Source organism: Poecilia latipinna, unplaced genomic scaffold, assembly GCF_001443285.1.
Source record: "Poecilia latipinna isolate Pla-1442-1.1 unplaced genomic scaffold, P_latipinna-1.0 Scaffold2312, whole genome shotgun sequence".
NCBI classification, from domain to species: domain Eukaryota; kingdom Metazoa; phylum Chordata; class Actinopteri; order Cyprinodontiformes; family Poeciliidae; genus Poecilia; species Poecilia latipinna.
This window is the reverse complement of record NW_015114928.1, coordinates 109741-124661: the sequence shown is the minus strand read 5'-3', so window position 1 is coordinate 124661 and position 14921 is coordinate 109741. Positions and strand designations below refer to the sequence as shown.

The window sequence follows — 14921 nt, the reverse complement described above, 5'->3', positions numbered from 1 at the left end:
TGAGAGTTGTATTGTCTACATGACCAAGATGACTAAGTGTTGAGAGGGTCCTCGTTGAGAATGGGGCTGGCTTGAAAATGTGCTTCCTCAGACTGAATTAACGGGCAACTACGGACGAACGCACATTTTCTAGTGAAGAATCTTTTGCCTTGCCACACAACTACAGATTTCAAAGGTACCAGTTACCTACTGTTCAGGTTACTGGTGCTGTTCAGTAGGTAACCAGATGACAAAAAGGCATCAAAACTGCCAGTATGCCAGTGATATGTAAAGTAGGTGTGTGGGCTATGGTTCAGGGTCAGGCTATGGTCCGTTGAAAGACCTCAGGATAGCAAAGACAGCGAGGGTGTGTAGAGGAAGTAACTCTGAGTTTTGCTAGAGTCAAATGGCTGTATACACTGGCAGCTCTCTTCCCATCAACTCGCTCTCATTCAAGCTCCTTGTTTCTTGTTCTAAATCTGGAGGGTATTTCCACCACACAGTCTGGCCAAGGGAAAGAACAGTTGCTTTTGGCCTTTGAGCTTTGTCAAGGGACATCTAATCATCACAGCTTTGCTAACCGCTCTTTTAGATTTGCCAGTCAGTAGAATGGATCCATAAAACCAAGCCCTTCTACATGCTAACGGTAGCCAGAAACAGACTGTTATTTTCATTTCACTTTTTTATTATCTAAAAGAAGAAGAAAAAAAGTAAACTGTGGACTGTCTGTGCTTGAATGCTCGCATGAGGTTTGAGCGGCGTGAGTACGTGCGAGCGCTAGAGCTGGCTGAGCATAAATAAGTGGAGGTGGGCATATCACAGACGGTGTGAAGAAGCTAGAAGGACCGCTGACACATCTGTCATCCCCGATCTCCCTCTGGAAGATCCTGATTGGCAGGAACACCACCTCTGCCTCACCTATTGCTGTGCTAGGGAGGAAAGGAGCGCCCGAGTGGAAAAAAAAAAAAAAAAAAAAGCCCCACAGTGGAGAGTTGGGAGGAAAATGGCAGCTCTAACCTTTGTTGCGAACTCCTGCCATCTGCACCCCCGCACGACATGGCTGGGTGGCAGTAAGGAAGCCAAACAGCCTTTGTGTCAGCCAAACCTAGAGCCTAGAGAGTAGGTCAGGGCTGTTCAACGTTGGTTGTGAGGTAAAGATGGAGAAGATAGAAAAACATGGTTTGTTTTCCCATTTTCTTTCTGCCAGGTATTTTTACATCTGCACTTTGGACGTGGCGATCAGAGGCTGGGCACACCCTCTTGTGCTCAGATGAGAATACGTTTGACAACTAACCTGTCAGGTCTATCAGCTCTCCAGGACATATCTCTGTCTCAACACACCGAATGTTCATGCTAATTACTTGAGTGAGTGCGCACGGAGCTTTGAGAAGAAGCAGGAAGTGACTGAAGCTGACACGTGGCTTTAAGTGTCCTCGATAAAATCATTGGGTTACTCATCCAGACCACAGCTGAGGGGCCGTCGTCTGCCAAGCAGGGCTATTAGATCCCGAGTCACATTTGGTGACTCATCTCTCAGCTTCAGATTCGCTTGAGATAAAATCTCAAGAACGACACAGAAACGAGTAAAAATGCAAGACGCGATCGCGGCGTAACCCGCAGAAAACGTCACCTATTTCAGTGGCATCTTGTGCAGCTCTTCTGAGCAGTCATGAGGCTTTTCCGCTTTTCCGCTCATAATATAATGACTCATGGCCAGAACCAGTCCGAGAGATAATAAGGATAATACATTTAAGTCCGGGGAACAGGAGGCCTTCACTGGGATCCAGTGACCTCATTACGTCTCATTAGTCTCCCTGTGGCACCTAGATGAAGACTTTAAAGGTGGTCCTGAGGTTAATCCCACTGGGGTAATGAACCCACTCCCTTGTGTCTTTTGCTCTGGCACTGCTGTACATGTTGCTTTCGCATTCAATGTGTGTATTAGCTCTCTCCCTCCTCCCCTCCCCGTGATCTAGATAGTCCTTGTTTGAGCCGTCAATCCCCGTCGGCCCAACTCGTTCTGATAACCTCTGACCCCTCCGTCTTCATCGTGACGTCCATGGTGCCTAATTTGTGTTCAACCTCCTCCATCCATCACAGGGCGACATTATCATCTCATCACAAAAGCCTTTTTTACGCCGCTCCCTGTTTACATCAGAGATGGGAAACCAAAAAGTGACGCTTTAATCAAAGGCTCGTTAAACGCTACCGTCGTTGGCAGGATCCTGTATTTCATACAGCTGTGTTAGTGATGTTTGCCAACAATAACCAAGACTAGCACAACAAGCTCAGTGCATAAGAGCGCTGACAGATGTTCTTCGTCTCCTGCTCACTTCCTTTTCTCTTTTTTACAATTCGCTTTGTGAACTAGGACTCTCTCAGGTGATGACAAGTCTGAGAAGTCCACAGCATGTTGAAAATATTAAGGAACACTTTGTGCTTTTCAGTTTGTGATGCTTTAACTTGCTCCCCGTGTTGCAGTTGGGCTGTACCAGCTTCCAGCATGGCAGACTGTGTTTAGTCTGGACAGAGATGCAGTTTCTCCCAGACAGGAATAAGGGGTGTGGGGGGAGGCAAGAAGTTTGAAAAGAACACTAAGCAAAAAAAAAAAAAAAAGAAAGAAAGAAAAAAGTCATAAATACAGCTCCTTGCAAAAGTATTTATACCCCTTGATTATTTTCAATTGTCACGTTACAACCACAAACTTACACAGGCTCAAGCTGAGTGCGATGGAGAACATCTGTCAGTTTTACCACAGATTCACAGTTGGACTCAGATCTGGACTTTGACTGGGCCATTCTAACAGAAGCTTTAATCTAAACCATTTATTCTAGATCTGTCTTCACATTTTTGAGTGATTGTACTACTGATTTTCTTCCACATTTGCCCTGTATTTTCCTCCATACAGCTTCCTAAACCAGCTTCACTGTGTCTGCTGGATAAAAGCATACCCACACCATGACGCTGCCCCCTACATATTTCCCATTAACGATGGTATATATATAGATACTCAGTGCTACTTTTGTATCGATCCTTGTCTGAGCAGACCACCTTTTATCGATGTTTGCAGCAGAAAACTGAAAATGTTACATCTTGTTTTTGACAATGTTTTCTTTCTGGCCATCCTTCTATGTAGCCCAGTTAATGGTCATCCTAACAGACACCTGAGCTGTGGATCTCTGCACCTCCTCCACAATTACTGCAGGCCACTTGGCTTCTTCTCTGATGGATTCTCTCCTTTTCGAATTTGAAAACCACGTCTTATTTTCCTACCACTACACAATTATGCTTTAAATTGAAGCATATACATTTCTATCAAAATAGTATGAATTCTGTGATGTAATCAAAAGGCCAGTATTGTGTAAAATCAACTTTTTTTAAACTTTGCACTATGCTATAATGTTCTCTCATCAGAAACGTACTTGGAGTGTTGCTTTGATTGTTTCATGCATGTTTGAGAAATCCTTTAATCTCCCATGGTAACCATTCAGTTGTCCAAAACGCCTAGTTGGACCTAGCTCTGCCTCCTCAGAGCTGCAGTTTCTAAACTTCTAAGCTTCCGCCTCACAGAGCACTCTCGTATGGCTCATCTCCTGCAGACTAGCCAGCAGCAATTAGCAAACGCCTGGTGGAACTGAGCATCAGCTGAGTTCATTATTCCAGCTACTTCTCAGTGCACCACTGGTAAAAACATTGTTAAAGGTTTAATAGAAGAATGATAACTTCCTGAAGGTGGAGTTTCAGAAAAAGCAGGAGTTTCTTAAAGAGACAGTGCCCCGATTTCAAGCCGTTAAATTACAAAGTCAAACTTCTTTTAAGTCATATTTGATATATACAGCATTTTTATAACTGAAGGTAACTCGACTGTGCCATAAAATGACACTCTGTGTCTGGAAAACACATAATATTTCCCCTTTAAATATATATAAATATATTTTTAAAAAAAAGTTCAAGAGGTCATAACACATTTTTAGTCTGTTTAGGTTCTAAAATAAGCATGGAGCACGGGAGATAAGAAAACACGCTTAATAATTACACGGGGTGTCTAAATGTGTACATGTGGGACGCAGAGTAGAAAGGCAAACTGCCGGAGACGTGAGTTACGGTCAGCGCAGTCACGTTTTCCACCGCACAGCTTTATTGTAGAGTGAGCCTAACTCTAACCATATCTTATTGGCATGTGTGCGATTGTGCAGAGCGTGTGCGTTCACGGTTTGTTTAGACTGGTCGGGAAAGCGTGAGACCAGAGTGAGTGGGCCGAGGCCATACTTGAGGGTTCAAAGTGAAGCGGGGAGGGACCCCCTCGTTTTGCAGGAATGCCGAGGAGGAGGCCTGATGGTTAGCTGGAGATGGTGTAATTAAGGGGTGTGATTGTGAGAAACCTTCCCTTCTCCGGGCTCTGCAGAAAGGGTCACAGATAAAAGAGCGAGCGCCTCAACTGTCTCGTCCGTCTCCGCGCGTGGAAAGAAAGTCTTTCGTGTTTCAGAGCGAGAGATGTTGACCTACCTGGGAAGCCCCCCCACCCACCCATTCGCCCGGAGGCCTCAGATGGAGGTTGGAGGTTGAGGGTATCGGGGGCATGCGTAGAGTCTCTGAGAAGCACCATAAATTAGACAGCTCTGTGAGGCTCCTTCTAATCATGTGGGGCTGTGCGTCGCCCTGTTGGTGCGGTCGTTGTAATTTAGCTCGGCTCGACGTGTCATTTGCAGGGACCTTGATGACACATTGCCGTGCCTTTTCTTCGGACGACGAGGGCGTGGCGTGAGACACAAAGTTTTTGCAGTTGCGTTTGCCGACAAAACCGGTCCCCCGCCACCGCCACCTCTCAGTTGCGAACTCTTTCGGTTACGAAGCCAAAACACCGAAGGCCCCCGAAACCAGCTTTTGTCGTTGCAACCCATCATTCAGAAATTTAATGAAAAGCTGACTTTCCAATAATTTTTGTGGGGGGTTGGGTTATGGAAAAATATGAAGATATGGAAAATATACAATAGCATTACAGACACTATTGTTCTTTTTGCAGCACCCCGTATTGAAAGTATGTGAGCTGGTGTGTTTTGCATGTGTAGTTTTGGATGAACCTTGCAGAAAGAGGTCAGCTTCCATCAGTTCCTCATCGTCTCTCTGCTTTTTTTTTTTTTCTTTGGTGTGTGTGTTTTCACACTTTTGATTTACTTGCTTTGAACAAAAGCCGGAACGCGAGGGTTTCAGTTCTCTACAATAACAATACAGCGATTCCCCCATGTGAAATAATTCACAAATCTTCTACCATTTTATGTTTTCTAACAAGGGAGAGTATAATCCATTCAACCCCCTTTTTCCCCAAACACTTTAGCTCCGAATCAATTCCACATGAAGCGGATTTCTGAGACCCAGATGACTTTTCTTCTTTCTCTGTTTCTCCCTCCAGGGTGCAGGATAGACAACTGCGAGTCCTGCTTCAGCAAAGACTTCTGCACCAAGTGCAAATCTGGTTTTTACCTGCACAAAGGGCGCTGCTTTGATAAGTGCCCCGAGGGCTTTGCCCCGCTGGAAGACACAATGGAGTGTGGAGGTATGGACAACCGAACAGAGTCAGGCACATCGAGAGAAAAAATGGGAACATTGAAGAATGTTTGCATTTTTTCATCACCTGTCTAAATCGGCAGGTTTAGACAGACAGATTTAGTTCTAAATTGCCAGACCAATAAGAAATTATTTTTCTATTACAGTAATATCATGTTATGCCCTCGTTATGGAGAGTGGATTCATATGAAAGATGACTGACTTGGCAGTTGTCCAGTCATTGTCATAGAAGCTGGCTGTTCACAGAGACCTGTAGCAACACATGAAAGTTGAGTGGAAGGAAAAATATAGTGGAAAAGGGTACGAAATGTCATGCTTCCAAGTGTTGAAAAAGTTGAGGGAGACATTTTAAAAGCAGATCTTGATATCAGTTCACTCACCTGACCTGAAAAAAGTAGCAAATCTTTGGAATTTTTCCCAGAGGAAGAAAAGAGACACTGGATCAAACAAGGCAGGTGAGCCTGGGCTTCCTTAACGCTGCTGCAAAGGTCTATTGATTTAGTAATTCAAGCAAAAGGAGCCCCAACCAATGACTCAGTGCAAATACTGTCAAATTGAATAAAAATAGAATTTACATCCCAATGAATCTCATTTGTCAGACTAGAAGTACTGTTTGAAAATAATAACCTATAACTGGTATTAAACATGCTTTCCATTAAGCTAACATTTATGTTTTTAATAATATATGTTTTTGGTATTGGTCTGATGTAATACTCTAATTTAAATGTCATGTTTTAAGTAGCTGTAGGTGGAAAATAATAAGAAATAAAGCATCCATCGTTGTGTTATTAATCTATATAATGTGCTTCCGTCTCAAATACATGAGCTTTTCATGTATCATGTAGAGTTAATATTCTAATTTACCGAAGGACTCTGTACTGGCATTTTAATTGACTAACATTTCAATATTAAAAACACTTTTCTTATTGGTCTTCTGTATTCTAATAATCTGAGAAAGCAAGTCGTGAATCAAAATCATCAAATTTGTCTCTGAAAACAAAATTCTTGACGTCTCAATTTGAATACGAGCTCACAGGACCCCAGTGAAGCTAAGCTAACCGGTGTGAAAATCTAAATGTAGGAGTCCTACAGTTGTCTCTGATGAACACTGCTCTATGATTTGATGGCACGCCACTTGTTTCTGTGTAACCCTTCACAGAGGGCTGCGAGGTGGGCCAGTGGAGCGAGTGGGGAGCCTGCACCAGGAGAAACAAAACCTGTGGCTATAAGTGGGGTCTGGAGACCCGGACGCGGCACATTGTTAAGAAACCCCCCAAGGACACAATACCGTGTCCCACCATTGCCGAGTCCAGGATGTGCAAAATGGCCATGAGACACTGCAGGAGAGGTAAGGAGCACCCGCGGGCGCCTGTCGATTGTGCGTTTTACAGAAAGTTGAGCCGATCTCCGTCTTCTCCTGCGTCGCGTCACCCTCACGCTCCGGCTTTTGTTTTCATGGTCTGAGCGATTGAGGTTCACTGCGGTGCTTCTCCTCTTTGCTTTTCCCAAAGTAGCTCTTGTTCCAGCCAGCTCTTTTTTTTTTTTTTTTTCCCGGGGCTTATTTCCCACCATCTCCCTTCCTCTCCTCTGCGGAATCCTTCAAAGTATAATCTGCAGGTTTCCTCAATGGCCGTCTCTGTTTCCTCCTGTCAGCTTGAGAGATTTCTGCGGTATGCAGAGCATGTATGTCAGGCCATTATGCGAGAAGAAGTCGATGGAATTTCTCTGTGTGCGCGTACGGCTAAAGGAAATGTATACATATTTAAAGGATAAACCATTTTTTTTCTTTCTCAGATGGTCCAGACACGCCATTTGGCAACGAGGGCCTCTGTTAGCGACGCTTTCAAGATAAATGTCTTTTTCCCCTTAATGTGCTTTAACATCGCTCATAAACTTGGGATTAGGATAGGCCCAAATGTAAATATTTAATGCCCCAAATAAGGAAGCGATTACAGTGGCAGATATCAGTCAATCAACAATTTAAAAGAAAAAGAGACACGCTAACTTCAAGGATTTTTCTCCATTTTTGGATTGGGCTTGCTGAACAGAACGGTCACTTAGCGAAGTGGTGAAAGAGTAAATAAACTTGAAATAAACCCTGATAGTTTCTCATATTTCAGCGCTGAGAGGGCTGCTGACTGGGTTGGAAACTGTGATCCCATGGCACATTTAGTACTTAATGTCCCGTCTTGTTTGTCAGAGAGTTTCCCTCCAAAATGCCGTGCACCTCACGATTCCGCCATGGCTACTTGACCTTTTTTTCGAGAAGACTTTATGACCATCCTAAATCAAAACTTGGCAATGCTCTGCACAGAAGCAACGTTTCTTTTTTAAGTTTTTTTTGTTTCCTTGTTGGTGTAGTCAGCGATTGTAAAACTTGCGCAGAGGCCAGCAGAATACTTAAACCCAGTTGTATGAAAAGCCCTCTTCTCATCCAGATAGCGTGTTCCAGCTCTAGTGGCCACTGGTCGAGTGTAAAAGTGTCACTGCGTATGCATCTCAGGACTCCTCCGGCATGTGAAATGCTGTGGTGGGCCTGTTTAATAAAGGCAACATTTCATTAACACACAAGGAGTGTGTTAATTCCGCACTCCTTGTGAAAAACCCCACTTGGCAAAAGCCAGTGAAACGCAACACTCTATAGTTCAAATGAAAAAAAAACAGGAAAAGCTGGAGCCCCAGAGGTTGAACGGGAGGAGAAGCTCCGCGCAGACGCAGGGGCTGTTGCATGGAAGTTCAAGGAACTACGTGGTGACATGATCGCTTTCAGTGGGTGATAATGACGAGTAACTCTGTAGGAGGGAGGTCACTGTCTCTAGTGAAAGAAAGCCTTCAAAGTCTGCATGAGAAAGCAGGAAAAGAACTAGGAAAAGATATTTGCATAGAGTTATTTTTGTTACGATAAGCAATAAATCAATTAATGGCATGATAAATTAAAATGAGTGCAATAACTTTCCTTTCGACAACACTTGTCCTCTTTAGGTAAGGTAGGGCAATTTTATTTTAGATAGCACATTTTCAGCAACAAGGCAATTCAAAGTGCTTTACATGAGTTAAAAGGAAATACAAATAAAATAACAAACCAAAGGGGAAAAAAAAGAGGAAAGAAAACTAATCTAATGTTGTTCTGAAGTATGTCAACTAAGTGCTCCTGTTCAGGGTTGCTAACTATCTAATTCCATTTCTAAATAGTGTTTAATAATATTGAAAAGTCTGCGTTTTGAGAAACGCCGCAAACGCCTGGTACGAAGCAGTTAGTTTGCACTGCCTGTCACTATTGTTGTTTTGGATGTTTTAAAATGTTTTCCATTTCCAGTGTTAAATGTTCTTTAGAAATCAAAGTTTATTTGATTTTTGAGTGGGGTATACATATGTGTGTGATCCATTGTTATTATTCTGATATTAGTCCAAACTGGCCTCGAAATGACAATATTATCATTTGTTGCGATAATATTTGGGACAGTGTATCGTCCTACAAATGTGTTATTTTGCCAAGTTCATACACCATGAAGCAGTTCCATAATTTGTCACATTTCCTCTTCAAACATTTTGAAGGTGATGCATCATTTTTGCCTTCACTTTATAGTTATGCAGTACTACAGCAGGTTTTGCGCATCACATGGAATCCCTTTCAGATACTGCGGATGATGTGGCTCTGGCATAACGAAAAGTGAAAAAGTTCATTAGGTTACAAATTGCGAGGCATTGTACAAAAGTTGCAAATAATCATTCGCACCACAGTAAGAGAAGAGCAGTCCACTCAAATTTATTTGTAAAGCACATTCCAGTAACAACACAGCTCACAATTCTTCACCTTATAAACTCATCTGTACACGTTGCAATGCCACAAAGTACCTTTTCTGTTTAGAAAGAAACCAAATTAAAACTTAGCACACGATTCCGAGAGTCAGAAGTGGATAAAATGTTTAAAATAGCTTAGAGTTAAAAACAAAAACACCTTAGTCATGTCTTTTTTTATGAGCTACCAGTGTTTGGGATAAGCACAGAGTTATATAGCTATTTTGTAAAGACGCTGGATTAATTGGAAACAGAAAATAAGAGAAAGTAATGGCTACACTGATCTGATCTGCCAGGGTTGTTTTTCTGTTTACAACCAAACTGAAATCACTCTGGACTTTGCTGTTGGGTCTCCCAGCATTATCAAAAGGACACATGCATTTTGAAGAGAATCCGCGGCAATAACAGCGATGGTCCTCCTGCCCGGTCTTGTTTGCATGACTTGGTCCCCATGTTAAAAAGGGGAACCGAAGGGGCGAAACCGAGAGCCTCAGATGATATCGGGATGAAAATCATTTTCACAGCAAACACCACGGTCACACAAACCGTGGCTGTTGTGTTCCCTGCTGAGTGTACACACCGCACATCACTCATGCTGCTGGGATTCATTTAACACTCTCTGCCTGTGTTTAGTCGAATATGATTAGCTCAATCAAACTCCTCACGTTCAGCAGAAATAAAAAACCAAAAATTGGTTCTGTGGGATATTTTTGAGCGAGTTCAGATAGTCCATGTTTTCTACCTGATCTGTGGAGCAATGAGTCGACTCCTCGTCTGCTTAGCATTTCCACTGCACCCCTGAGATATTAAAAACACTCATCCGCACTCTAGATCGCCACTGCGCGAGTTGAAAACAATAGAGAGACGTTATTAATAGCTGCTCTGGCCCTATCAGCGTCGATGGCTGATAACACTGGGAAATCCCCACAGTGATTTCCCAGCAACTCATCTGACTCACTGGTTTCGCAAAAACACATTCGATTTATCTCTGATTCTTCTTCCTCTCGTCTGCATCTACATTTTGGCTCCAATAACCTTTGACCAGGCAATATTGGATGTTGGGGAAACAACTTACAAGTGTTAAGGCAACTGCAGCTCCAATGATATCAGTAATCCCTGATTTGAGACTTAAGAGGGAAACGGTAAACGTAAATCAGACCATAGTCTGATTTATGACCGTTTTCTACAAATCGGCTTTTGGATACTTGGATGATCTTGAACGTAACTCAACTGATGTTTCCTGCTTGCTAAGTTTGTTGATCAAAGTCATTTTGTCTTTCTGATTTTTAAGGCTTTCCCTTAAAATATATATTTTTAGGATGAATCTTTATGCACATCCCATATGCATAATATCTGCCTATACTGAAACTAGATAGCACTATCCAACATTGTGGTCTTTTACAATGAATCAAAGAAAGACTCCACAAAACTGAATCTCCGTGACTCAAAGAGTATGATATCCTCAAACACAGGGCTTGACAAAAAAAGAAAGGAAAAAAAAAATTGACAGAGTTGCGGTTTGGGATTGGCTGTAAATTCACACAATCTAATGGTTGCCATCAAACACGATAAAAATGACATTTTTCATCACACAAGTCCCTTTTTTTTTTTTTTTTTTACCCCACAGAAGAACAGAAGTTTTATAGTACGCAGTTATGAAACCAGATTTATAGCATAGCAAATTTTGGACCTGATAACCCAAACACGCTAAAGACCCGACTTTCCAGAGCAGTGCCGTGCAATTTATACTCAAAATCTGCCTTTGAGTGCCGGGCTGAAGCCACAAAGGCTCACAAACACCGTGCTGACCTCATGGAAAGAAAGAGGCAACGAGGAAAAGAGGCGAAGGATAAGAGAGAAGAAACATCTAGTGATTATCTCGGTCATTGGATCTCCGTAAAGGCCTGCGAGTTGAGAGGCTAACGGGCCTTTTGTGGAAGTATCGATCTCCCGTGTGTGTAACCAGAGAAACTCTTGCTGCTGTAGGCCTTAGCCGAGGCCAAGCCATCCATCTCATCAGTCATCCGACTGTAAGGATTCAGTCAGCACTGATTCTCTAAGTCATAACTTCTCTGTACAGTTTGTTTTTGTACTCTAATTGCTCGTGCCTCTTGTTCCAATCCAACTACCATCAAGTTGATGCATGTTCTGCAGCAGTGCTGCAAAGGCATAAAAAATCCCACCTAGCCTAAGTGGACTACTTAGATACCCCTTTGTAGTGAGACATACGATTATTAGCAGGATTTAAAGCTGCAGTATGTAGCTTTCATAACAAATATGGTTTTCTACATATCTGAAACTGTCACAATCTGAGAAAAAATAATCAATCTCCTCCACCTTCTCCCAGTTGCCGTCTGAAGAAATGCACCGCTCCCAGTCAAAAACAACCAATCAGAGCCAAGAGGAGGGTCTTAGTGCTGCCAGTCAACCTCGTGTACGTGTTGCTCATTGTGCTGATGACGGAGAAGCAACTCACTGTGCCAGAAAAAAAAGTGTATCTGCTGGAGGGATGAGCAGCATGCTCACAAGCTGATTGGCAGCTTTAAGGCCCTCCTCCTGGCTCTGATTGGTTGTTCCTGTTTAGCACTGGGGACATCAGATGAGCTTAATTTTTTTTCCACAGATGATGTGTCTCATACTTTACTGTCACCACATAGTTTCAACAAATATGTAAAAAAATATATATATATTTTTTTGCAAAAGTTACATACTGCACCTTCAAGGCCAATTGACATCAATGAAAGGTGACCAGAGAAACGTCTGCAGCCTGGTCTGAGAAGATATGATGAATATGAATTTTTCCTTAAATAAGTAAAGGTTTCATTAGTCAAACACTGTGTTTCAGTCACCCCTGACCATTTTTCCATATATTTTGTATTTACTTTGTACCTAATGATGTCCCCAGATAGAACAGTGAGAAGAATTTGGTTGGTGAATTCTGTCCACAGCCAGTCTGGTTGGTCGGTGCGTTCACAGTATGGCGGACATCCTCGATCTCGCCGCATGCCGACCATCTGGCCGCGTCGCCGCGCCTGTTAAAGGAATCACCACATCAGCAACTCCTATCTGCTGGCAGGCCTAGCACACAGGCGCACAGCGGACGCTCCTGCATTTGTCGGACCATGTGTTACGCAATTTTGCTGTTTAATCTAACCATGCCAAGGGGATTTAAGCCCTGGCGAAAGATGCCACTCACTTCTGAGCATTTTAATTACTCACGGCATGATCACATCTGAGCGTGGCCTGTGTTTAGCTTGGAAACCCGACACCCAAACACATTTCTGGATTTCCTTTTTGTCAAATGCAGCCTTCTTACATCAAACCTGCTTTTTTTTTTTTTTTCAAATAAAAAAATAAAACAAATGCAGACGTTTAACTTGAGCCTAATTGATGGAGCGTGTTCTCGTGTCTGCGAAACAGCACACAGTGCAGCGTGGTGGGGAGTTAGAACTACGTTTTTCTCCACACGGGGAGAAAAACATCTGACGTTGTGAACAGAATATATTTGCGCTCCTGTCATTTCATCAGCAACCGTTTCCAGCGAGTAACAAACGGAGCCAATCCCATGCTTTTTTTAAATCTTTACGAGTGATGTTCGGGCTTAAAATGAACTCGGAACTTCTGAATGAGAGAGCCGTTTCACGGCTGACAGGTCCCGCTCCGATTTCTGCCACTGTGGAATGACAGGTGGTGATTAACAGTGATCTCTGGCCCGGCTGATATCACAGACAATCCGGATCAGTTCTTCCCACCAGCGGGAGTGGAGCAAGAAGTGTTTTCCCAGGACAGAAGGAGAGCACTAATTGGCCACCACCCTGTCAAAGTGATTATTTGTGGCCCTCACTGCAATCTATTGTGACTGATGGAGCCACAGCTTAATCTTCATTTAATAAGGCCTCTCTGTAGGGGCTGACACAGTAGCTGGTAAGAAGGAACCTAAATGGCACTCTGCCTCATTCGACCAGCAGCAGCTTGGCTGTGGGCACGGGGTCCGGGGTGGTGTCTGATTGGTCAGAATCACATGCCAGTGCCACCCACTATGACAGCTTACATTACATAATTATTTAAAGAAAAAATTCCCCCTAAATCTGGTTGTGAAGTAAAAGCACCGCATGGCTCTGTGTACAATATTGTGAAATCTATTGAGGCAGAATATTTTGGAATTTTTGTTTGTCTTTTGAAAAGAAAAAAAAGCTACATATACCTCTAAAGGGTTGTTTTGCTGCTGTAGTTGTGATCATATCTTGATCTGCTGGATTTTTGAAAAAAATAAAATAAAATAAAATCTTGATTATCTCTTTTTTTAGATCTTTTTTTTTTGTTTATGCTTTTCTAAATCAAATGTTTGCTGTAAGCTTAAAGTGCCTTTTATCTACGTGGAGATGATGTGATGGTTTAGTATGCATGTAATATGTTTCAAATTTGAGCTTCACCAAAGGATTTGAAGGTAGAAAATTAAGCAAGATGTCAGGAAGAGAATTGTGGACCATCACAAGTCTGCGTCATCCTTTGGTATAATTCCCAGAATGAAACAGGTATAAAAACAATGTTCTGTCCAACCATCAAGGAGACACTTAATGGAGACCATCAAGGAGGAAACCACCTCCTTGATGAAAAGCAGACGGGTTTTGTGTCCGAGAGATGAATGTTTTTGGTCCAAATGTGCTGACCAATATAATAATAAAAGCAGAAAACTTTATGAAGAATCTTGTTAAAGGTAGTTAGACAGTGCCACTATCCACATAAAAATGAGTTCTTTACCAACATGGGCTGAAGGCTATTCGGTGAGGAAGAAGCCAGAACTCCAGAAACAACATAAGAATCCAGATTACAACTTCCAAATGCACTCAGGGGCAAAGGCTGTGGGTTTTGGTTGTTTGATGGAACTAAATTTGAAGTATTTGACCATCGTTACATTTCAGTTTCACAAAATAGATGGCATCGTGGAGAAATTTAGATTTAGGAGCCTTCTTGAACGGGCTAACAACTCTTTCCTTACAACACACAGCTTCATCAGATCTCTACCTATCTGACTCAACACATTCAGTAAAAAATGCTCATCTCCCATTGCTTAGGATGGGGGGAGTTTCTAAGTGTTCTCATAAAGGTCTTTGACATTTCAGCTCAGAATAAGTTGAAAACAAACCAAAACTATAGAAAGGGTTTCATAACTGCAGTGTTTTGCTTCAAATGTTGTTTTTAGAGGGTTTAGTCGGGGTCACTTCACACAGACAGACTGGAAGCTACCGCAACCACTACAGTCGTCGTCACTGTCCTCTCATTGTGTGCACGCAAGTGAACAAGTTTTATATTTTTTATAAGTATGTCGAACTGATAATCTATGTTTCTGTCTGGGCTTTGCAGAGATGGCCTAAAACCAAACATTTGGATTTTGTTTTCAGCTTCTCGCCATGTGCCAGTGTTAAATCTTTCATTGCGATAAAATTACAAGCATTCGCCTCTGCTCTGGGTACATTCCTCACTTTAGTGAGCAGGGTAGGGAGTTTATGATGCTGGAGACCGAGAGGAACGGGAGTGGGGAGGAGGGTTCTCTGATTAACTTCCCGCTAGGTGCCTCT

The 14921-nt window shown here is 42.6% G+C and overlaps 1 protein-coding gene across 1 annotated transcript in view; it reads left to right on the top strand.

Moving 5' to 3' along the window:
• Positions 1–14921, top strand: part of rspo2 (R-spondin 2) — a 45973-nt gene that overhangs the window by 7213 nt on the left and 23839 nt on the right. Inside the window, exons 3-4 of the mRNA XM_015018717.1 lie at positions 5390–5533; positions 6704–6892. Coding sequence (XP_014874203.1) covers positions 5390–5533; positions 6704–6892 — 333 coding nt within the window. The remainder of the gene's footprint in view (positions 1–5389; positions 5534–6703; positions 6893–14921) is intronic.